At 39.5% G+C, this 23,856-nt stretch overlaps 2 protein-coding genes across 13 annotated transcripts in view; both read right to left on the reverse strand.

Annotated features, from left to right (window-relative positions):
* Nucleotides 1-5,109, reverse strand: part of SH3BP5 (SH3 domain binding protein 5) — a 75,639-nt gene extending 70,530 nt beyond the window's left edge. Inside the window, exon 1 of the mRNA XM_027814776.2 lies at nucleotides 4,955-5,109. Coding sequence (XP_027670577.1) covers nucleotides 4,955-4,999 — 45 coding nt within the window. The 5' untranslated portion in view covers nucleotides 5,000-5,109. The remainder of the gene's footprint in view (nucleotides 1-4,954) is intronic.
* METTL6 (methyltransferase 6, methylcytidine) overlaps nucleotides 1-23,856 on the reverse strand; it is a 53,307-nt gene that overhangs the window by 29,189 nt on the left and 262 nt on the right. For 3 of the 12 annotated variants that reach the window (XM_055708320.1, XM_055708319.1, XM_055708318.1), the window contains exons 2-8: nucleotides 21,898-22,258; nucleotides 20,750-20,884; nucleotides 19,357-19,527; nucleotides 17,718-17,859; nucleotides 14,909-15,046; nucleotides 7,313-7,351; nucleotides 6,438-7,223 (exon numbers count right to left, since the gene is read on the reverse strand). In XM_055708320.1, coding sequence (XP_055564295.1) covers nucleotides 7,192-7,223; nucleotides 7,313-7,351; nucleotides 14,909-15,046; nucleotides 17,718-17,859; nucleotides 19,357-19,527; nucleotides 20,750-20,884; nucleotides 21,898-22,179 — 939 coding nt within the window. In that variant the 5' untranslated portion in view covers nucleotides 22,180-22,258 and the 3' untranslated portion in view covers nucleotides 6,438-7,191. Of the gene's footprint in view, nucleotides 1-5,112; nucleotides 5,160-5,196; nucleotides 7,229-7,312; nucleotides 7,352-14,546; nucleotides 15,047-17,717; nucleotides 17,860-19,356; nucleotides 19,528-20,749; nucleotides 20,885-21,897; nucleotides 23,172-23,709; nucleotides 23,829-23,856 lie in introns of those variants that run through there. The other 9 variants (XM_027814779.2, XM_055708321.1, XM_055708317.1 and 6 more) reach the window with 9 other exon arrangements.

The following is a 23,856-nucleotide window of genomic DNA, read 5'->3' on the forward strand; positions in this document are numbered from 1 at the left end:
ACAGGAGCTCCTATTTAAGTTTCTCCAAACAGACTGCATGTGTATGTAAGGCACTACTATCCATTTGCTAGCCAGTTTTTAGTTAGGCAACATTTACCTGGCCAGTGTAAACCCCACTGACCAGGTAACTCTTAGGAACAAAGAAAACTGACTAGAACACACCTAGCAGTAGCACTTGTGTTGTCTTTGCACCACTGTTGACTTTTGTTTGTGTTCATGTTATAGTAAGGATCCTTACCTGAAGCAACTCTCTAGGTAATAATTAGCTCTACCCATGCTTCTTTGGTAGCTACAGGATCCCACAACTTTTTGGTTTTTGGAACCAAAGAAGCCCACCAGCTTGTGTGCTTTTTTTCATATAGGCCAGAGCCAATACTAAAAACAGGTTTCTCTGTTTTGTCAAACAGCTGAAGCTCATCCTCAAATCTCTCACTTCTTTTGTTCAGCTGGGCTGCTTTTCCTCCCATCTCTACTTTCTGAAGGGAACATGACCCAAAATTGGGAAATACACACTGGTCCTCTTGGCTCTGCAGAGAAGAGGTATTTTCTTTGCACAAACATCTGCAAGCACCAGCTGGCTGAAAGAAATCAGAACGTAAGCTTACAATGGAAGAGGCTTCCTCTCTTTCTGTGCAGCCTTACAAACTAGGCTGCATTACCCGTAGGCTCGCAGATCAAATAATTTAATTTAGGATCTTTAGTAGCCTAAGAGCTTGCTCAGACGTGAACAAGTGGCTGAAGGGAAGAGGTTGAGTGACATACTGTGCATAACTATACTTGAAGTGACATGAAACTGAACTCACTAGTCACTGTAACAAGGAGCCAGAGAAGGTTATTACTGCTCATAAAAGAAAAATAACCTGAACTGCCCAACATTTTTGTTAGTGCTTAATAGAAGAAGGAATCAGAAGAAAAAACAAAGAGGTGTTGAATAAGGGTATAATAAGGAGCAATTAACCCCATGTTGGGTGTAATACAATTTCCTCCAACACATCCTCTTTGTAAATGAGGCACAGCAGGAACTAGGACCAATGGAGGCGGCAGCAGTGCTTTTGCCAGAGCATTTACCAGTAGAGCTTCTCTTCTATAAATGATAAATAAGAATACGGGTGACTAAATCCTGGTAGTTTCAGCCCAAATTTGGGTTCCACTGTTCCAAGTACCACATAAGCACACAGGAAATCAAACCTGCCCCCAAACATTTGCAGTCTGAAGGCAATAAAACTAGAGGAGGAGAGAAATGTGTGTCACATACAAATGGCAAATACTAGTTACATGGTAGCTTGTATCACTGAAGGGAGAAAAGTGTCACGCAAGTCAAGTTACTGAAGGGAAGGAGACTTTAAAAGAAGGACATTACAGAAAAGGGGGAAAATGGCTGGACAGGAGGCAACTTGTTTATGAGCTCCATTTCCTGGTTCAGAAACCACCCTGAGCTAAGCAGTAACAGAGATCTGCCTCATGCAGGCTGCAACCACATACACCTGTGCAACAAGAGACTCTGCAGAGGACCCTTCCAAATGGTGCAGCCCTACTTCTCTTTCCAACCATGCACAGCCGGTGCTCATCAGCATCCACACACTGCATACACCTGATCACTCAGAGCTTGTCAGTTAATAAAGTGTCTTTCTCACAACTGTCTGTGAGAGGAGACCCATGCAGTGACTCAGGCTGCCAAAGCAGCTCTCTATATAAACCTTTGCTCCACTTACCATCTATAGTCCTTTGTGTTTTCCAGTGAAATCCCTCAAGTGCCAAGAAATCCCAAATGGCAACTTAAGGCTGTCAGGATGAATATGCTCCATCACAGAGCCACATGGGAGTAGCCACCGAGACCTTTCTGGCTCTTCCCCCTGCCCACACAGCTATGCTCCTTTTGAATGAAAACAAGGGCTTCAAGAGAGAAAAGGGAAAACAGTACACAAATAAGCTTATCCCAACATTCAGTCATTTGGGGACCAAAGTGCAGGTGCAAGTCCCGCAGTTTATCTACAGACTGAGAAAGCATAGTCACAGGAACACAGGAGGTCTGAATATCTGCATGTGCTTTTTTTAGGCTAGAAGCATCTTTCAGAACCTTGCTGATGCACCAAGCTTAAAAAAATATCTGACATCTTTAAGTATTTTTCTTCTAGGTCATGGAAAAATGTTAATAAGCCCTTTCTAAATGGCTTATTAAATTTCTTTGGGTTCATATATGAAGTGGATGATTCTGGGGTTTTGCCCTCTCCCACAAAAACGAGTAAATGGGTATCTATTCTATTAGCTCCCCTATTGATTTTGTAATTCCTAGTGTAATCAACATGCCTGTCTCTCCCCAGACTTCAGCCTCAGGGCGAAGAGAACTTCACCAAGGATGTGAATTATGGGACAGCTGGACTGCCTGTTTGGTGCTGTGTTACAAATACTGCTGATCTGTGAACATACTCTATTTTTTTTTTGCCTCCTGCCTCTATCTTCTTACATGGACATATCCATCAGACAAACAGCTAGGTAAGTCCCAGATTCCCATAACAATTACTGTCCTCTCCTCTCAAACCCCCTGAAAATTCTAATAGTGCCCACCCACAACTTACCAAGATAGTTCACATCTCTTACCATCATCACTTAGGCTTTATCAAGCCTTATCAGCACTGTTTCAATGTTGATATTCCTATTTCTGATGTTCTATCAGTTGGTGCCCCACTGGCTAACTCTTGCCAAAAGGGGTCCTATTTGCTTTAGGGGAGATTAGTCTATATAGCTTTAGCTGCGACATCACCCACTTTGCCTTCCTTCCTGAAGCTCACTATCCTCCAGTCCAACCTATGCTCAATGCTGCCACTAGCAAATAATACAACCTACAGGTGTTCTTGTAGCTCTCTTTCAAATGCTGCGTTGTATTGGCTCACAACGCTCACCACAGTCTTTCACCACCTTTTTTTTCTTGAGAATACAGTTGAGTCCTGGCACGCCTTTCTGTGTTAGATCTTACTTGTAGTCTGTAGTTCTCGTTTTCTAGTACCTCCACAGTACTGGTAAGTTGTTCAGCCTTCATAAATTTCATAAACTGGTCTCAATGTTTTCCTCTGCTTTGCAAATTACAAATGATTGATATAACTGGTCAGTCTTACGTTCTCTAGCAATAATCTTTCTCAGATTGCTTTGCCTTAGATGCCAGTCAGCATATGGCAATTCATCAAGGACTAATGTTAACGCCACTGATGAAAAAAGCTGGTACCTTACTTTGCATTTTCATTCTGTACTTCCTTGTTAAAAACAAAACGAAAAACCCCACTCTCCCCTCTTATCTTTGTTTGGTTAATGTCATGGAGGGTGAAGCTTGCCTCACAAGTCTGAGAGACATGGACTAATTCAGAATGGGAGAATAAAAAAATATCTCATGACAGTCTTCATTTTTGCTGCTACCCAACTGTCTGTATAAAAGGCTTTTTCAGTTGTCCTCTGTTTTTCCAGAGAACGTCAGCTGTGGCGGCATTTTTAGCTGTGACATTTTCCCCACTCTGAGTATTTTCTTAGTCCATTATACTCCGTGTACCATCTGCCATACAATAGTCATACACTGCCAAGAAGCCTGGCCACAGTTTGCTTTATTCAGTGGAGGAGCCCTAATTGCTTAGCCTGGCACAACGTAAGCCACCGCATAATGCAGCATCCAATTCCAACTGCTTGTGCCATGGTTTCTCAAGGGTACCACGCTTCAGCACACTGTCAGAGGGAGCTGTGACTACCGATTAGTTCCAACACAGAACAGTCATGCTTCCATTCAATTTCTGAGAAGAGAGGAGGGAGCGACTGCTCTGTAGGCCTCTGGATGCCTTTTGTTCCCAGTTTCACGCTGGGAACGTGGCAAGGAAGGATGCATGGCTGGGAGCTGAGCAAAGCACTGCACATCCTGGACACAAATTTTCCAAGTGATTCTACTCTCCCGCCTGGTGCTAGAAAGTGCTGGAGAGGTGGGGAGTAGGAAGGTTAGGGTTACAGTGTTGTCTCTAGCTCTGTTATGTATTGGATGCAGCCTCAATAAGTTTGTGTCACGATTGTGCAACAAGGGCAGATGTCAGCTTTAGGACCCCTCTTGCAGGCTGTATGGCTGTTGGCTCTGAACACCTGCTTTGGTGCAAGCACTATGAAATGCAAGTATCCAGTCTCATCCTTCTCCCTTGTGAGTTGATCATGGCTCCTCAGAGCCACAGGCAGTGACACAGACCAACCTGTCAACAGAAACACCACAACCCAGGGTACTGCTCAACATCCCTGCTCCACTGCTGTTTCAGTGTCTACTGAAAAGAGATGCCAAGGCTGAACACAATCCTGACCTAAATGGGGAAGCTTCACACTCCCATGGTTCTGTGACGCTCCAGCAGCCTGTGTTAACAAGAAGAGGAAGACTTCTTGTCCTGCCCAGCTACACCAGTACACTGAGCTGGTGCTTTCTCTGGGTCTGCTGGGCTCTCAGCCTGTACAGACACATGAATGTTGACAGAACAATGACACATTTTCTTTTTGATCACTGGCTATTTAGAGAGAAAGTGGTAGGCCAGTTATTACTTCTACACAATGGAAATCAGGACAACTTTGGAGGACTGGGAAGGACAAATAATATCATATGCTAGGACTCCAATACCACACTATTAGTAGTCATTTAAAAACCCCCATTGCAGTTACCCATCAACTTTTTCCTGAAACATCTCAAGGCCCAAACCTGTGGGATGCTGTGAGCCCCTCCATGGAAGTCAGTAGAAATTAAGGGCACATTAACGGCATTTTGTAGGATCAGGCCCTTGGTAATAAATAAGAAGGCTCTGAGCAAGAAAGCCCACAAGATGACTTAGTAGATAGACACACTGCTTGGAGAGGGGACAGGAAAGAACTGTGCCCGAAAAGGCTGCCTGTGGGATGAGTCCTTTGCAACTTTTCTCCTGGGCTGAACACACCCATTAGTCCCACTCACCACTGTCCTGGGAAGTACGAAAAAGCAGCTCTCAGCCTGCTCCATTTCTGCCTATCATCCAGTTGCTGGGAAGGAACCATCTAGGATACAGCCTCTGTGCTTTGCTTAGTGACAGGTTTCACTCCAAGAAGCCTTTCCCTGGAGCTCTTTATTTCGGGGTCAGCAGGTCCCACTCATTTGTGCAAAAAGCAAGGATAAATCAGTCCTAAACAAACGGAAGGGAAAGTATAAGAAAGGTAAGGAGAAGACCTGCACTTTTACAAATCTGTTTCTGCATGGGCAGATAATCAGCATTTACACTAATTCAAATATTTAATATCCAAAAGAATTACTATTGCATAAAATGCAGTTGAGGCAATTTTACATGTAGCTTATTAGTGGATTATACTAGAAACACAATGTTTAAAGTGAGATATATACCCACCAAGATGTAAATGTATTTTTATTCTATTCTTCCTCTTTCCCTTGAAATGAAGATGGCTTGCTGGAGACAAAATGGGGATTATTAAAGTAGGAGAAACTGTAAAATGGCAAACTAAATTACAGCCAACTTCACACAGTAATTAATGACAGATACAGCCTCTCTGGTCATGTGTACCTTAGCAGCTCCGCTTGAGTGGCTGCTCAACTGGAAAGCAGCTAATCTACAAAACAAAAGAAGTAGGAAGAAAATGGGAGCAGTTCATATAAACAGATATTTGTCTAATAATTTTGAGGAGTTAAAAAACAATACTGTATTAGGGCACTGCATTATGAAACCTGTACCTTAAGTCACTGCAGTTTCTAAAGTAACAGTTTAGCGGGACTCAGATTAAACAGAAACAAACTGCAAGTTGTCAGTGCAACAAATTATTGCCTCATGAATAGAGGCACTTAGGATCCCAGCTACCATTAACAGTAACAGTATTTCACCTACTCTCCCTCAAATAGTGCTGAGAACATTCCCTCTAAATAACAAGTATCTCTGAGATGCAACTGTATTTTCTTCTTTCAAAACTGTTGTTTTCTTTCTTCAAGATCTAAGGGCTGTTTAAGTAGATGAAGATGACTTAACTGCATAGGAGAAAAAACTCTAGCTGTCTTGTCTATAGTTAATCATTACCAGTTCTTCCTACCACTGGGTTAAAGGTTTAGATAATTCAGTGCTAGGGTTAAAAGGAAGGTAATACTGGTTAGCAGCTAGTGCCATCTTGTGAACAAAATCACAAACACCCTTCCTTTACCCTTTTTAGTCAAACTGTACCTATGCAGCAGGGCAGAGGAAAAAAATTATTCAACTTTTGCACCAATAAGTAATTTCATGGTAACAAATTCATATTTAGGCATAAAACATGAGACTAAGCCTCCAACAAGACCAAATAAGAGCTTGACAAAGTAGACAGTCTAGAGGGTAGAAAGTTATTTTACAGTACAGCTAATGTTAAGAGAAGCTATTCCTTTTTCACTGCATTGCAAACAATACCTAATATTACCCTTACTCAAGAAACATATATCATGTCAGTCTCACACTTTGCTAACCAAAACCAACAGACTTTCCTTCCTTTGTCAGGTCAGTTTCTTTTTTAAAACCCGTGTTTCCTCTGTACCCAGGCTTCAAAGAGTAGTGGAAGACAAGGTTGCACTAAAACTATCAAATATAAAAGGATTTATGCTATAAATCAGCAGGGTGCCAAACACAGGCATCACCAGCTCTCCAACCTCCTTACAGACTCCACAAGGGTTGGATGCGCTGTGTTTTGACCAGGAACAGACTGAAAAGACAGGAGAGATCAGGCAAAGAACAGCACTGCCACTTCTTGTAACATATTACCATTTTTATTACAGTGCCTGCTCCTGGCACCATGCAACTAACTGAAATGCTACTGTTTTAAACAAAAATATTTATTATCCCTTATCAAGGCACTTTTACATCTCTTTCTCCTCCCTGCCCAATACCACCACACCCCCCACCCTGCTCTATCTCATGGATTTTTAGTACCCACTTCATCAGTTTTTATGATGAAGTCTGACTGTATCAGTGGATCCTTCTTCCCCAGCATCAAAGGTCAGCAAGGGGAGCGATGCATTAGATCTCCCATCCTAAAGTGAGATCCCCTTTGCCATCTTAAAGTTGCAACAACTCTCAAGGAAGTCAGTTGAAGCTTTCCCATTGCCTTTGGCAGAAACCTTCTAACATGTCCATTTCCAATCTGTGAAAGTATCTTCCAGCGTTGCCCTTTTACACACTGTTTTCCTTTTCAAGGATGATTTGTGGTTGCCTCTTCATCTCCTAGACTTTGAAAAACTTGGTTATAGCAGTAGGAAAATAAGATGACTCCGAACTCTCACACTAAATGTAGCTACTGGTTTCTTACATACCATTTTTCACTCCAAGATTCTTCCCTCTCCCCTGTGAGGCTGAAAATGAGAGACAAAGCTTGAAATCACTCAGGAAACAACAGCAGGTTGGGAGCGATACCCTTGTCTTTCAAACTGCAGTGATAAGACATGCCGGAACAATGTTTTCCTACATCAGAGCTACTACCTCTCATTAACAGAGGATCTGCTCTGCAGCAAGATGGCTTGCTATTTAGATACTGAACCACGATATGGTAAATAATTTCTTCAGTCCCATTTTCACAGTAATTTAAATTTGAAGCTGGGAAAATACTAATTTCTATGTCTTATCACAAATGGGATTCCCTTTCTTCCTCTTCTTACCCATCTTGCATAACTGAATGGTTACAGTTTTTAGGACAGGGATTGTCTCTTACTCTCTGTCTATAGCACCCAGAACAATGGCATCCCATTCACAGGTTTCCAGATATCGACACAACAAGCACGCAGAGAACATTTTTAAATGGGTTTGCTCAAAAGAATCCTCTTTGGAAGATGTCATATGTTAAACTTGATATTTGGGCTTCATTCAACCTGGTTTCAGAAACTCCCCTGTGGTCTAGCACAATCCACCATTTCAGCACTTTATATTTCTTTCCACCTCCTGTGATATTGAACCCATACACCATAAAAATCAATAGTGACAAAAACTTTGCTAAAGTAAGGACATACGATGTTAAAGGCTCCAAGAAATGTCAAATCAAGCCACAAAAGCAAGTTTCTCATACTTTACTCATATTTATGCCTCAATACTTATATTGTGAATGTACTCAACAGTAACATATTCCCAAGTCTCTACAAGGCTACATGAAACAAAACCATTTCATCACATAAATAGACAGTAACACTAGTGCTACCTGTGCTGCAAAATCATTTGAGTGTCCCTGGAGCAAAGTCTGGCATCGCAGTCTTCAGCTTTGTTATTTAAATTCAAATAATGCCACTGTTGCAGCCACAGTTTTACTTGCATGCTTTTTGAGCATGCCAGGCACATTCTAGCTCCTCTCTTTAAATTTTTGAAAAAGGCTTTATTAATATTTTAAGGATATTCGTCTTTGGATTTTTATTGCAGTACTACAAAATGCTGCCTGACACCGCATTTCCTGCCAAATGATAGGCTAGCCTGGCACATGAACAAACCATGTTGCTCCTCCAATTCATTAGTCATTCATAAGAAGCCTTTCTGTTACAGAAGTACTAACACATCTTAAGATCTGTTATAACCGCAAAAATCACTCTATCTCACTGATCTACTATTGGTGACCAAATCAGACAAAAAGCTCTCATAAGCAGTCTGTACAAATGAAGTATAAACTGTGCATTATGGAATCAAGGTTAAAGCTCTCACCACCAGTACCAGTTGACAACTGGTCTGGGCTATTGAGAACATCACTGCCCTACTTTAAGAGTTATATGCGGTTCATGTTGTAGTGTCTGCTTGTGGTATTTTCTTTTCCTTTAGGGTTCAGTTATGTTCTTTTTAAAAAACCTTTATTTAGTGGCTTGGAAAGGATCCCTTGTGTAATAGGGCAGGCTAGTATTTTGTATAGAGGAAAGTCTGTAAGAGGAAGATTTTTCAGTATTTCTAAAATACATTCTGGCTCTGTATAAGCTTGATTGTTTCAGTTTACTTCAAAGTGGGTTCTTCTCTCTTCTGAGTTCTGTTCTTATTTCTAACAGTCTTTCTCTTGGCTGTCATGTCCCAGCTGAGTACAGATCAAGAATATAGAGATGGCTGCTGATCCTTCATTTATTAGCTGCTTTGAAAATCAAAAAAAAAAGCCTGAAACTGTTACTGGAAGCTGATCGAAAGCCAGCAGAAGTCTTTAGTGGCATACACCGTAGAGCAAAGAGAGCATGCTACTGCATCAGGTGGAGAGTCCAGAACATCTGCATGTTCAACTTCCAACAAGTGACTCACATTCATCCAGACAAGAAGTTACAAATGGGATGTTCCCTAGGGCCAAGTCCTAAAGAACATGAAACAGCATCCTTGAAAATATCTTTCTGAGGGCAGTTAAGAAAAAAATGTAAAGGTTTTGTGGCTTCTTCGAAGTATTTTTCTGTTCCTATGAAATTTGCTTTGCTAATAAAACAAGTAGAACAGAACATTTATTGTATTTGTGAAAAAACAACTCTCCTCCTCCTCCTCCATCCTCTTCCATCCTGCTTTTGCACACTCCGATTTTAGCAAAACAGCAACAGGTCTGATACATTTAGGAGAAAGAGGCTTCCACTGGATGACAAAAATTCCAATTGTCATCTTTCATACCAAAATAAGAAAAAAGCCAACAAAAAAAAGCCTAAGTTTCAGATGCAAAAGAATCCCATATGCATGAAGATATCATTACCCCATTGAAGAGCAGCTTCTCTGCTATTCAGAGTTTACTACAGAAATCCAAGGGTCCAGAGAGGTTGACTGTATTAAAAATACTGAGTGGACCCTAGACAGTAGGCAGGCTGTGACTCGTCTGCTCTCTGACTTCCACTACAAACTACCCTGTTGTTTGCATTCTAAGTTTTCTAGATACTACAGGCATCAGAATCCTAAGCTAAGGAGTTGATATGGCACATCTAGCTTAAATAAAGACAAGACAGCACAGATACCCCAGAATAGAAACCCTGAAAAAGCACTGAAGTGACAGTGAGGTATAAAGCTTCTTACAAGTCAAGGGAGACAAACAAACCTGGATTTATATTTTCAGTCACACAGATGCCTTTCCAAATCTTTCACTTCATGTATTCTACAAGCATGCATTGGTTACACCTCTGTCCTCGGTAAAGACCTTCAAAAGCAACTGAACTTTCCAAGGAAGAGACCTAAGTCTTACTGAAAAAGCAGGTAAATGTTCCCAAACAGAATCACTTAAAGTCAAAGTACACCAAATCACTAGTCGTTTGGAAGAATCACATAATCTTTTGCTTGTGCCCTTGTCTTCCCTGGTTTCACAGCAGCAGTATTTTCTCCCCACTGCAAACACAATGAATGGTGCACAACAGCCTGGGAAGCTGGAATGAAAAAGGTTCTCTAATGGAACATCTTACCTGGCTAATAGCTTTTATCTTTGCAAGCAATCCTCTGTGTGCCTCCCCACTGTGTAGGCTCACCATCTGCCTTTGTTCTAATAAATGAACTCAGATTACAAATACAGAGTGCAAACATACTCATATCCTGAACCTACTGCACCCAAGGGCCATTCTGCAGAATGTATAACTAGTAAATGTTTGCTCCCAAATGTTTGCAATGGCTCACAGTCTTTCCTAATAACAAGAAGCACAATCAGTGAAAAATTCATCATAGCTACACTATGGAAGGTAAAAATCCATAAACAAAGACTCACCTATTTTCACTAACTGTATCTTAACACTACCTTTCCAATATAAAATTCTGCTTCCCAGATAGTCTTGTGTGTATTACTAATATCACACACAATTAGATGTTGCCTTTCTGACTGCCTGCAACTTCAGCCTAGTTTTGGAAGCTGCAGGCTTTCATTCCCAAAATTTCACCTTTTAGATGAACAACTCATTTAATTGCACGTCATCACTTGCCTCTGAGGCTCAGAAAACTTCTTTTTTCCCAGAAGCTTAAACACAATATTACCTTTTTTCCTTCCCATATTGATGCTCAACATTGATATCCTCTCCAAATATATTATTTTTTTTTCAAATAACTTTTCCAGTAAAACATTTCCTAATTGGTAACTTGTATCTCTCAATATATTCAGATGTATACACTCTATAACAGATCAAGAAAAGAAAAAAAAGCACATATACCAGTTTTCTCCTATGAGACCAAGGCTTCATGTTTTGCAGTTGGCTGATGATGCTTATAGATATTAGAGTTTTAGATCCTACTTTTAAAGCACACTTTCATAGAAATTATGCACAACCAACCATGGTGATAGTGTTGTATTAACTGCTTAAATATTCTGCCTTTGGAACCTGCAGGTACCTGAAAGATGCACAGAAATAGTCTTTTAGCTATCAAATGAACCACACAAAACCTGCTGATTTTAAACCACTACTTTAAATGGATTTTTTCAGTAGTCCTAAGGAAAGAAAGCTTACCCATGCTTACAGTATATGCACAATGCATGCGCAGATTTCTGTCTAGTCTTAGCCTGTTGCCAAACACATTAGACAATATCAACCAAACATGACAGAACAGTAAAGAACACAAAATACTAGAAGACTCAAAGGCATTATATTTCTGTAAATTTCGTTAAAATAGCCAACAGACCTTACTCATGTCCTCACTGAGGTGCTGGCCCATTAACATAATCCCTTAATATGTGCTAATTCCAGTAGAAGACATCAGATCATCCCACACTGGAAAGTGACATTTGGGATTCCCTAACTGCAGGAAAAGCTTTAACCAGAATTCATACTTTATTAAACCTCAGAGAATATAAGCACACCAAAACATGACAAAATAATAAATAAATAAATCGGGTTTTCTTAGTCTTGCTACTTCATTAATTACTTGCTTCTATTCTAAATATTGCTCAGAACAGAGAGATGGCATGAAGTAACTTACTACTAATTCTTGCCAGATAAAGCAGTTAGTTGAGCTTAAACAAAAGAAAGGTCTTCTACAGGCAACTGAGTCAGTCTCAGCAGTCCTCATTGATTGAGGACAACTTAAATCAAAGGATAACCAAGGTATTTATTACAATCACGGCAGAGTAGCTTGTTTATGCAAAGCGAGCATGATTCAGTGCACAAATATTTTTTTCAAGTCCTTTTGACACTATTTACCCTGATTACCACATCTCCCCAAAGGCAGTCCTTCAAGTAAGGATAGTATGTATGGTTATCCTTAGCATGTGATACTTCTGGTAAGCTTACAAGAGCTTGGAAAGGCTGAATGGATTGGGGAGAAGTATATCCACTTTACTTGGCAATAAAACAACCACAAGCACCCCATCAGTTTCAGTGCCTCACATGATGAGGCAAAGATTTCTTAAAGCTGACTCAACTTCCTCAAACTTACAAAGTTACAAAAACTTGCAATGATTAGTAGGAGTTCACAGCAGCAGAGGCATAGAGACCAAATAAAGCTTTCTGACCATTCATCTCAAAAGAACATCTGCCGTATGACAACTATAGCTGAAGGCCTTTCTGACGGGCACTAAAATTTCCAGGTCTGACTGGAAATGAGACTGAATGAGAAAAAAATTAGAAATACTGCTCTCCATTTAATGTGTTGCTAAACAAGAAGTGGCAGTAGTTCCTCAAGTAGATATACACAGAAACACTGAAGCTACAGCCTGCCACAAAAAGATGTATTACTGTTCCAGCAACAGTTAGTTCAGCGTAAAAATTAAGTCAATGGCTGTCCACAGCTAAGTCTATTGGGTTGACTCCCTTCTGATTAATATTTTTTAATACTTACCTACATTTCATTCCCTTTTTGGGATGCCCAGTTCAGTGCACTTGCCTTTGCATATGCTAACATGCAAGGCAATCCTTCAGTCTCATTTCTGTGCTGTATACTCCAAAAGGACCAAACATCCAATCCTGTAAGGCATTTGGCATTACAGGGTTCAAACTCTGCTAAAAATCAACAGAGCTCAGACTACATGAAGTCATTGCAGAATTGCTGAAGAAAGCCACAAAAAGGCGATTGCTCAGATTAGAATAATGCTATCGTTACACCCCTTTTTTACATATTTTTTCATTTACTATAAATGTTACTAGGCATTTATTTCTAGTATGGCAGAAAGTACTAATGGATTGCGCAGCAGGGGTCAGCAATGCATAAATCTCTGGGAATACTCTCCATAAAAAAAGGAGATGTCACATAATAACCCTCCTCAAAGAGTCATTAGAAGAATTGTGTGGTTTAATCGCTTTCTCCTCCGAGGCCAAAGTTTGATGATGCAATAAATCCAGCTTTGGGGCTCATGGTATCAGACCAAAAAAAGCTGTGGTGCCCTGACACAAAGCAATGATCTGCTGCAAATTTATTTATAAACATATCAACTGAGTAAGACCTCTGGCAGCTCCCATGTGTTGAAAAAATTCTGACTGGTTAACTTTGTAACATTAGGCCTTATACTGGAAATGCTATTTACCCCTTTCCCTCCATGCACACAGACAGCGTTAAGAGGGCTGGGGGAAGGGGGCGGAAATAATCATTATCACGTCTTATGGCTAGTTTGCCATAAATCAAGGCAAACACTAACTTCTGGTCCCCAAAAGATGTATATGACTGGGTCACGTAGCAACACACAAGTCCAGTGGAATGACAGCCTGAGTCAATCACATACTAATATATACTGCAAGAGATGAAATCCCTACTCAGAACAGGGCCACCTTCAAATAGAGCCACAGGTTGTTCAATGCTTTGCCCAGTCCATTTCTAAGTATTTCCAAGGACAGAGTTTCCACAACCCCTCTGGGCCCTGTCCCAGTATCTGACCTCCCCTTACACAGAAAAAGTAAAAAACCACTTAGTATTTTATTGGAGTTTCCCTTGTTGCACCTTGTGTGTATTACACAAGATCAGCACAGCCCATTGCACAAGTCACCAGATACTTCTGAGCTTACTCTGTACAGAGTAGCTGTTCAAATGCAGGTTAAAGACCCGGGCACGTTTTTGGGAATATACCATCCAAGTACAAAGAACAGGTTCTGCAGTGCAAGTGCCAGAGCTGTTGAAAGGAAAGGACAAAGTTCCTTCCAGCAGTTAAGTCTGTGGCAAGCTATAAGCCATAGCATCAGTACAGTGGCTTTTAAGCAATAGGAGCAGCAAAGACCAACACCTTTCCTGAGTGTGCTAGAAAAGAATTAAGGCCTCTGCTCAGTAAAGCAGCAGCTGACTACACATGACATAAAAGAAAGCACTTCTGACTCACTGATTTCAGCTCCAAGTTGGAACCTCAACTATTTCTGTTCATCAAATGAAGAACATCTGAAATTAATTAGGGATAAATACAACCTGATCCTCTAACAACTTTTTTCAAGCATAAAATCAGACAAATTATGATCTTATTTCGAATATAAACATTTCTTTACATATGTAAATGATAAGCACATTAAAAAGATACCATTATTAAAACACCGAATAAGTTTACATTACATCACTCATGAGTCTGCTTCATTCCTGTATCTGAGAAATTATACTCCAAAGTCCTGCAAGTACTGAAAGCAGATGAAATACCACAACTTTAACAGGCCACAAAAACCTGAAGTGATAGGAAACACAGGGAACATTTAAAATATAGATTTTAATTAAAATGGAAATAATAACGATGATAATAAGTAATGAAAACTACTGCTGAAAATTAACCATATTTAGCATAACCTGATCCTCCAACAATGCTACACTTCAGATTTACTTTAGAAGTAGGAATACAGACACCCAACAGGTTGCCTGCATCACTAAACCATCTTAAATTTGAATTGGATATAGCATTCATATTTCATATCAGAGGATGAAAACCAACAAGAGGTAATGGATGCAGTCATTTCTAGTTTACCAGAAAGGTGAGCACAGAGGGAAACGCTATGTGCTAGCTTCCATTTCAAACAAGCAATGCTGTTGCTAATCAGCAAGAATTTATGTCTTACTGAAAGGCTTTTGAAATTTGCTTTGAAGAAAAACCCTTGGAACACGCAAGTCTTCTTTCCTATTCACAGTTTCTCGCTGCACATATTCATTGACCACTTGCTCATATCCCTCAGACTTGAAAAGCTGAGACAAAAATTCTGGAAGAGAATTTTTAAAAAAATAAGATTAAATGTTATGTTTAAACTATTTTTAAAACACTAGTCAGCATTTATATAAGCATATGTTCTTATGTGTTACAGCATGTAAATCACACAGGCCTTCAGATTTCAAGCTGTTCTATATGCAGTAGACTGCTGAATAAAAATCAATACAGACCTCCTTTAGAAACATCAACCTAAGCAAAACAGCTTGCAGAACTAGGGCTTAAGCTAGTTACTTGATTTAGTTTCCAAAACTTGCCACATCTCTTGTTTATATTTAGCTTTGTCATTCTCCTTGTGACTGACACCAGTGCATTTTCACTTTGTGCAGCTGACCTTTGCTAGCTGAATATATCATTTATTTCAAATATTTCAAAGGTAATTCAGCCTTGTAGACCCATCTCTGCTTGAGGAAGAATACCACCCTACGTTACCAGACAGTCACATGCCATTGCTCAACAGGAAAATGGACGAAATGGTGAAGTAGATATGGTGGTACCAAGCTTCCACTAAGTCGGACTGAAAGTATTTTCCACAAATGAAACAATCTTACTCAAAGCATATCTCCCTTAGGGAAGACAGAAGTACCTCACAAACAGGGTGACTCATGCAGCAGAGAGGGCAGTTCATGCTATGGACTTGTCATGTTAATTAGAAATCATCACTTTTCCTTTTTTGCACTTTGTTTCATTTACTCAAGTGATAATTTCACAACAAATTTAAGACATTCTAAACTTGAGCTACTTCATAGAAAACAAAGACATGCCATTTTTTCACTACTCAGGGGAATCAGCTCAATGAAACAGGTGATCATGTGGGTACAGGAGCTGCAGCACTAGAAGAGATGGTGTGTTGAGGAAAGAGACCACCCACTTTGGTGGTAGTACAGACATATCAATCTAAGCCCATCATGAAGCCACGCATACTGGTTGTAAATATAGTGTGTTCATGTAAAATGGGGGACCTACATCAATGAAATATAAATAAACAGCACTTAATTGTGAACCTATTGAAATCTCCTTAAGAGGAAGTTTCACATTTTTCATAACACAAAAGTACAACCATGATTAAAAAATGGTTTTAAACAGTGGAAGAATTTTTTTTTTTCCCCTCCATGGAAGATGCTCAGTGTTATCTGAGGCCAGACATACTATAAATAAGCATCATTCAGATCATCCCATGCAGCAACTACTTGGTGTACCAGTGTAGTGCTAAACAAATGATAAATAGTATGGGTTGCAAACTGTGTGGAAATTATGGGAATCATGTTTCTAGTAACAAAAGAATTCTCAAGAATTAAACAATTTTCATATGAAAATCAACGAGATGAATGACATCATAACGATTAAAAATAGGAGCAGAAGTGGTCTACAAGACAGTCACAGAACAGGCCAAGAAAAAACAAATGCTAACATGAGCAATATATCAAAAATTTTGTCTTTTCTCCTTCTTTCCTCTTCCTCCTCCTTACCTCAATTCTTCCCCCAAACCAAACAAACACACTAGCAAGGAATTTCTCTGTCAGAAACAATTCTAACACACAATAAAAATGGGGTTTAAAATTCCACAGCTAGGTCAGTCTTATTTGTGCCCTTTAGCATCCATTCTCTTTGTAAGAGTGAACTGTTTAAACAGAACTAAAAATCACTCAACAAATAACAGTTCTAGAAATGCTTCGATGAAGCTGTAGCATAGCCTGTATTATCTTAGATTTCATCACTGTCCTATAAAGAATAGGAGAGCTCAGACAAGATTAATGGGTTTTATATATCAGAAGCAATTAGGAAATAAGTTATGTCATAAAAAATGAATAACATTTACTTGGCTCCAAACTGGTCTCTTCAGTGGCCGTATTTTGCTTTAGACTAAGAACAAAGAGCCCAACAGAAATAAACACACAGCTTTTATTATATAATGCCCTATAATTGATAGGGGGAAATAACAGTTCACTAAAGTTGAGCACACAGAATTGGGAGTTAGAAGACAAGCTATAATTCCAACTTATTGTGAGAGTCTAAGCAAATTCCTTCATGTCTCTGTGCTTCAAATTCTTCACCAGTAAACTGCAATAATCACTTTCCTTCCTAAAGCATTACAAGCACTGAACAAAAAACTGTTTAAATACTGTATCACATGGAAATATTTTTTACATTATCTGTACTAAAAAAAAAAGAAGACAGAGTGACCACAGCTAGTTAGTGCTATCTCAGCAGGATTTGTGCACAAGCTTCTCAGCACTGCAGTCATGGTTCTGCTTTAAAAGTCATTCACTTCTTCAAAGACCTCATCTTGCACACCAGAAATAGTCTTGCAAAAAGAATGATGGCAAGATAACTGCTTAGTAGCTTCACAAAAATAATAAATTATGTTAATGAACACCAGTATTTTTCCCTTAGATAACAAACCTGAATGGAATTCAGCAAATTCAGAAACTGCTGCTCTTGGCACATTATAGCACAGGCAAGCAGCCTGTAAACACGGAAGTGCTCCAAAAAGTCCTGCCAGTCTAAATCCCCTCTTCCTCCCAAAAACAATAGCAAAGGAAGTACACCAAGATTTAACAGTTCATCTTTATAAAACAAAACTTCCATGGGCACGTTGGCAATTCCCTGAATCAAGTTTAAACAGAAGATTCACAGAAAAGAAAGCACTCTACAGAATGTCTTACCTTCAGTAAAAAAATACGATCTTGTCCCATCTTGTCTAACATAAAAATTTTCTCCAAGTTTGCTGCCAGATTTAAACCTGAGCATTGCATGATCATACAGTCCATAGTCTCTGAACAAGACACACTTGCCTGGTTTTAATACCTGTCACATAATATATATCTGCTTTAATGAAGTAAATGGATTTAGCCATTTAGAGATACATTTATTTGTATACACATACAGAAACATACACATATAAATAAGACAAGGTATTCTTAACACATTCAATACAGAAGTGATATACATATTGAATTAACTTCCTGTGCCACAAAAAAGGTTGCACATAAACTGGATTGTCCACTCTTAAAAAAGCTTCCTTGTGAACAACAGACTACAATAGTTCTAAGACATGTGTTTGGGTGCGGATCAGCTAAATAAGCTTTTTGCAATGCTCTTCAAATACAGAAGAAAGAAGAAATTACACAGTTCAACAATAAAAATCAAGTCCTAACAGGGCATTTTCTTTGTTGGGTAGTATACAGTCTAGCATCTGATTTTGCTTAATGATTAACAATGAAATGTTCATGTGAGAAAAAAATGTTGCAATATAACAAGAAATAAAAAAGGAACAACTTCAGGAAAATGGGTGGTGAGTTAGGTTGGTTGGTTTTTTTTAACTGCTCTTTGATAAAGAAATCAAGCCATAAAGAGTTTAAAATTTAGAAATACATGGTCACCGGCCATGTTGGCTTTAGATATCTGATGCATGCAACTTCCCTACCTGACCAAATACCAGCTCTAAGTGTTAGAGGACAAACTTGTAAATTTGTGCAGAAACCTTCAAGCCAGTTAAATGGGCCAGGCACTTCCACAGAGAAAACAATAATTAGTCTTTTCACATGCATGAGCTAAGAGCCAAACCTGACTTTAGGAAATAGCTGGAGACACACCAGAAAAAAAAATAATCTAACATTCCCTTTTCAAACTACTGATGATAAAACAGGGTATCTGATAATACAAAGCCACAAGTGCACACATAAGCATAATTAAAAAATATGTTGGTTATTTCCCTCTGCAGTCAATATATGACATCTCAGGGAAATTCAGAACAATCACAATTCAGATTGTTTAAACCACCCTCTGGATGGGCCTATCCTAGTCTACCAACTAACAAAGGCAGCCCAGGGAGATGAGTCTCTCCAGATCAATGTTGATCCCTGAACAACCCATTTTAAATCACCACATATCGAGTGTGTTTAATAGTAACAATAACATCCTAACTGCAAGTCCCTGTACCTTATGGAAGTGTATTTTGGTTCACTGTCATTCACAACTTATCAACATAGCTATTTCTGCAACCCATAAACATTATTTGTAGCATACAACTTAGAAGCTAAAGTCATAGGTTCAAAACACCTTTTTGTTATGCTTATGACATGCATTAGGCCAGAATCCAAATCATAATACCAAGACAGAAAAACCCCCACTGTAAAACATATTTTAGTCCTGTATACTAGGTGAACTAACTATATACATACATGGAATACAGTATTAAATATCACCTATTACAACAGGGGTTATTTTCTCTGAGAAAAAACTGTACTTTTAAGCTATAAAGAAGGAAAGTGCTTTAAAGACTGCAAAATCAGCTGGGTTTACCTTGTAAATGTTCTTCAAGACAAGATGCATTTTTTCAGGATGAATGGCAGAAAGCACAAATATAAGTGTGACAACATCCACAGAATCTGCTGGTATATTTTCTAGAAGATCATCTTTGGTAAGATCACACTGGAACACTTTACATCTTTCAGTACTGTATAAGGCATTTTTCTAGAGAAATGAAAAGAGTATGCTTCCGCTGAAAATTAGCAGCATTTGGTTTTGCAAAAAAGTAAAAAATGTGTGAAGCTAATCAGTAGAGCAACACAAAACATGGTGGCAGAAGAACATTAACTTCCAACTGGCAATTAAGGCAATCAGAAATTCTTTACTGCATACTAGAATAGTCTGTTTTTAGGAATTTGAGAAGGAATGCGCATTAAGACAGTTCAGAAAACACACCATTTCTGTTTTACCAATGCTTCTACTCTTTAAAAATACTGAAATATTATTAAAAGAAATTCTGTATTACCAGGTGATCGAGGTACAGCTCTTGAGCTACAAGTAGACTGTAAACAATTTGGGTTCATGTCACATAAGCTGCAGCTGGGCTGTTCTAGCCCACAGTTTTGCTGGGTAAAAGGAAACGTGGTCTTGACAGGAAAGAAGTGAGAGCTGTGGAGGCAGACACCACCAAGTCATCCAAAACCCTGGGTAAACACTCAGCCCAATCCCATCTTGCAGTGCAGCTGTGGCATCTCTGGGCCCTGCTGTCCTCTCCTGTTTGCCACATGTATTTCCTCCCATCTTTCCCATGAGACATGTAGTATGTGTCTTGTGGTTCTCAGTCACAAATGTCCCACAAGAGAATGCTTTCAAATAACAGGTACATAGAAATTTACCTGTGACTACAACGTTAATAAACTAGGAGACTTTCAAAGCCCAAAGTCCCCCACCAGCCCTGCTGGCAGACTTAACTTCGGGCTGCAGTACAAGCTACCTATGAATAAGTATAAACATAGCTATTTCTAATCAGGCTACAAACTTCCTTGACAATAACTTTCATAGTGCTCTTTTCAAGGTTCTCCTTGGGATTTCCTCTGCCCCACAAATATCAAAGGCAAACTTCCATGCCAAACAAATTTTGCTTGTACTGCACAGTCAACAGATACATATTAGTGCTCCCAAGAAGCACAGTCTTCACAAATCATTCAAATAATATACACGTATTACCATAATGCTACAATTCTACACTGAAAAACTAGGCCTTGAGCAATGATTTGGCTTCTTGCATAGAAGCTCCACTGAAATGGAGCAGTCTTGATTTTTTTGGCAAAAGCTATTCTAGCCTTCTTACGAAAAGGAAGGCAAGATAAGTGTGTTGTTCCAGTTATTTGTGATTTCAGAAGCTTCTAAAGACACTTTAAAAGAAAGTTCCAAATATCACACCAACCTTCACATACTCAACAGCTCTAGGAGAGAAATCACAGGCATACGCAAAAATATTCAGATCATCTTCTAAGAGTGGAAACAAGCAGTTCCCAACCCCACAGCCTGCTTCCAGAATGGTCAGTTTCTGATCTGCAAACTGGGGAGGAAGAAACCCAAGATAAAGTGTATAATTTTTCTTTTCCTCATGATATGAGCAGAGACACTGTTCAATAAGCATGTTAAAAGCTATAATCAATTTCAATTACCATTTATTCAAAAACCAAAGTAGGCACCCGGTGGATAATCTGACACTGCAGACCAGAAACCTTGATTTCTGCAAAATTATTAATTTTTTTTAGAAAATATTAATATTTCTTTATTCATCTACCCCTTAAGTAATCAATATACTGTTGTACTATTTCTGTCTTGTCTTTCATTCAGTTATAATGAATATCAGATGCATTGGGCTATTCCCCTTAATGACATTTGTCACGGCACTCTCCAAACTAGCCGGCTGCAATAAGGTCTTTTACCATCTCATACCAGCATACTCTTCATGCCAGTCCCTCTACTACCTTCTCCTAGTCTCTCTTCATCCAGGGCATGCATTCTTACTCTCTTCTCTCTGCTTCTTTCTCCTCTCACTTCCTCAGCTGCTCTCTCTTCGTTGGCTGCCCAACCACTTAACAGAAGCAGCCACATCTGCACTTTATCTACATCAACCAACCCACCACCTCAGTTGTATATTAGAAGTTGTATAAGCCAGCCCACAGTTGTATATTAGCAATGTTAATTAACCCAGCTTCATTCCTCTACAGATGTTTTGCAATTAGCCTGTAATTCTGGATGCTTTTCTTCAAAATGCACTTTCTGAAGTGCACCAACTTGCATCTGAAAACATTACATCACAGAGAGACAAGTTGTCAATCTAGGACACAAAACAAATATTCCAGCTTTCATTTTTAGTATCCAGTATGGGTCAATTATAAACTGAAACTTAACTGATGCATCTGATTCTGAGGAGGTATCTTTGATATTAAGAGAAACTACACAGGGCACTGCAAACTTAACAAGTGGCAGCTCTTACCCTAACGGCTTTGTTACAAGTATGATTAAATAATTTGGAAATAATCAATCCCATCTTTTGCAGAGGAAGTGTACAGATCTCACCTCCCGAAACGCTTTTAACTCTTGAAACTCTCTGGTTGTCCAATGTCTGTCTTTGAAGAAGTTGGTACTGTTTCTTTTGTAAAATAGATCCCAGTTCTTCTGTGCTTCTTTCTCCAGTTTTAGTTGCTTGAACTCAGACACCAAAACCCGATCATTTTCTAGTCTCTCAGCTTCTTCTGGGCTAAGGATTCTTGCACTATGGCCTTTTTTTTGGAAAGCACCATCTTCAGTAGATGTTGTTACTACATTTAAGTGATTGGCTGATGTCTTTTCTTGGAACATCCTCTTTCACACAAATATGAATGCCGAAGGCCCAAGGGTGATTTTTTTCTTTTCTTTAGTGCATGTTTCCATCACTTAACTTACATAAAATAACCAAGGACCAAAAACCAGAAGAAAAAATGAGGAAGAGTTACAGTGTGCACTTATTATGATTTGACAGTGTTCTGTCCTACCTGATGGACTGCAATACCACTGGATATCTCTTAATTTCAGAAATCCTCCAAACTGACAACTGCATACATCATCACACTGACATCAAAAGTTAAAGATGACACTTAACAGAGTCTGCTGGTTTTCCCTCTGCATCCTAGAGAGCTACCTAAAAAGAGAAAGACGGTGCAGCTCTAAGCTTATTTTACTAAAACTGACTTTAACAGGCAAACAAGGGTTTTGTTTCTTGTTAACCATGGTTAGAACACCTCAGAAAAAACAGGTGACATTTAAAAGTCCCATTAAAGCTGATGAAACAAACAATATTCATGTTAGCATTTCTTTTTCCTGCTCTCACCTCTGTGAGAAAACACTGGTGAAAGTATTACATTTAGAACACCATGTCACTCAAACGAGTGAGTAAAACCAGTACTGTGACCAAAATGCCCATAGCTGGCCTATGTCAGCATACCTTCCGCTGCCTCCTCCTGAGAATCCACACTGGTTTTAACAGTCTCAGGTGGGTTTATTTTCAGAAGTTAACAAAAATGGAGCAATGTAAAGAGTTCTGCATAGGCTGGGAAGGGACCTAAATCTTTTCTCTGTTGTTAAACTAGTTCTGACCCCTGTCTTGCCATGAACATCCAGATGCTGGATGATGACACATGCAAATTAAATCCTGCAGGGCCCAGTAACTCCCAGGGAAGCCCAGGTAGCCAAAACATGCCACTCGTGTATATCAGTGCCCAAAACCAGGCACTGGTGTCGTTTTACCACAATGGAAATCAGGAAAACCCAACAATACACACCCTAAAGAAGAAGAAAAAAAAAAAACCCAAAAAAACTACCCCCCCAAAAACAAAACACACATCCCCCCAACAAAAAAAAAAAACCCACCCAAAAAAACCAAAACAAAAGAATTAGTAGCACTTCACTTACGTATTTTATCTTACATGATACACACACACATAAAATACAAACACGTGCAAATGAAATAACTATCAAGATTTTTCCCAGCTTCACAGGAGACTGACACTGCCTTTTTCCTTCAAAAAGGTTATACAGAAGAGGTTCTCTTGAAAGTCTCCTCAAGAAGAGTATATCCTCAAAAAAAGCTTAATCATCAGAATTTCTACTATATGCCTAGCATGCTACAAAAAGATCAACGTTTATATTTCCTCACAGGACAAGCTAGGAAAAAAACCCGACCCAACAACAAAAAGCAAACAAACTAATTCTTTCCCTGACACATCTACGCTCAGAAAAGGCTGTGCTGAGAAGTTAGGACGATGGCAAAAACAGTTTTAACACCCTATGTTTAGGCTAAAGAGCCTTTTAAAGGTGTTAAAACACAGCTCTAAGACCGCAAACAGCTAATACCTCTGCGCACGTCCCCGGTACCCCACCGGGAGACCAGCTTCCCGCCACGAGCTGCCCCTCAGCGGGGCCCAGGCCGGCACCGCCGCACTGCACGTCCCGGCTGGGACCCCCCCAAGACCCCCCCGCCCTGCCCTCCCGAGGGCGGGC

This window comes from Falco cherrug, chromosome 4 (genome assembly GCF_023634085.1).
Source record: "Falco cherrug isolate bFalChe1 chromosome 4, bFalChe1.pri, whole genome shotgun sequence".
NCBI classification, from domain to species: Eukaryota; Metazoa; Chordata; class Aves; order Falconiformes; family Falconidae; genus Falco; species Falco cherrug.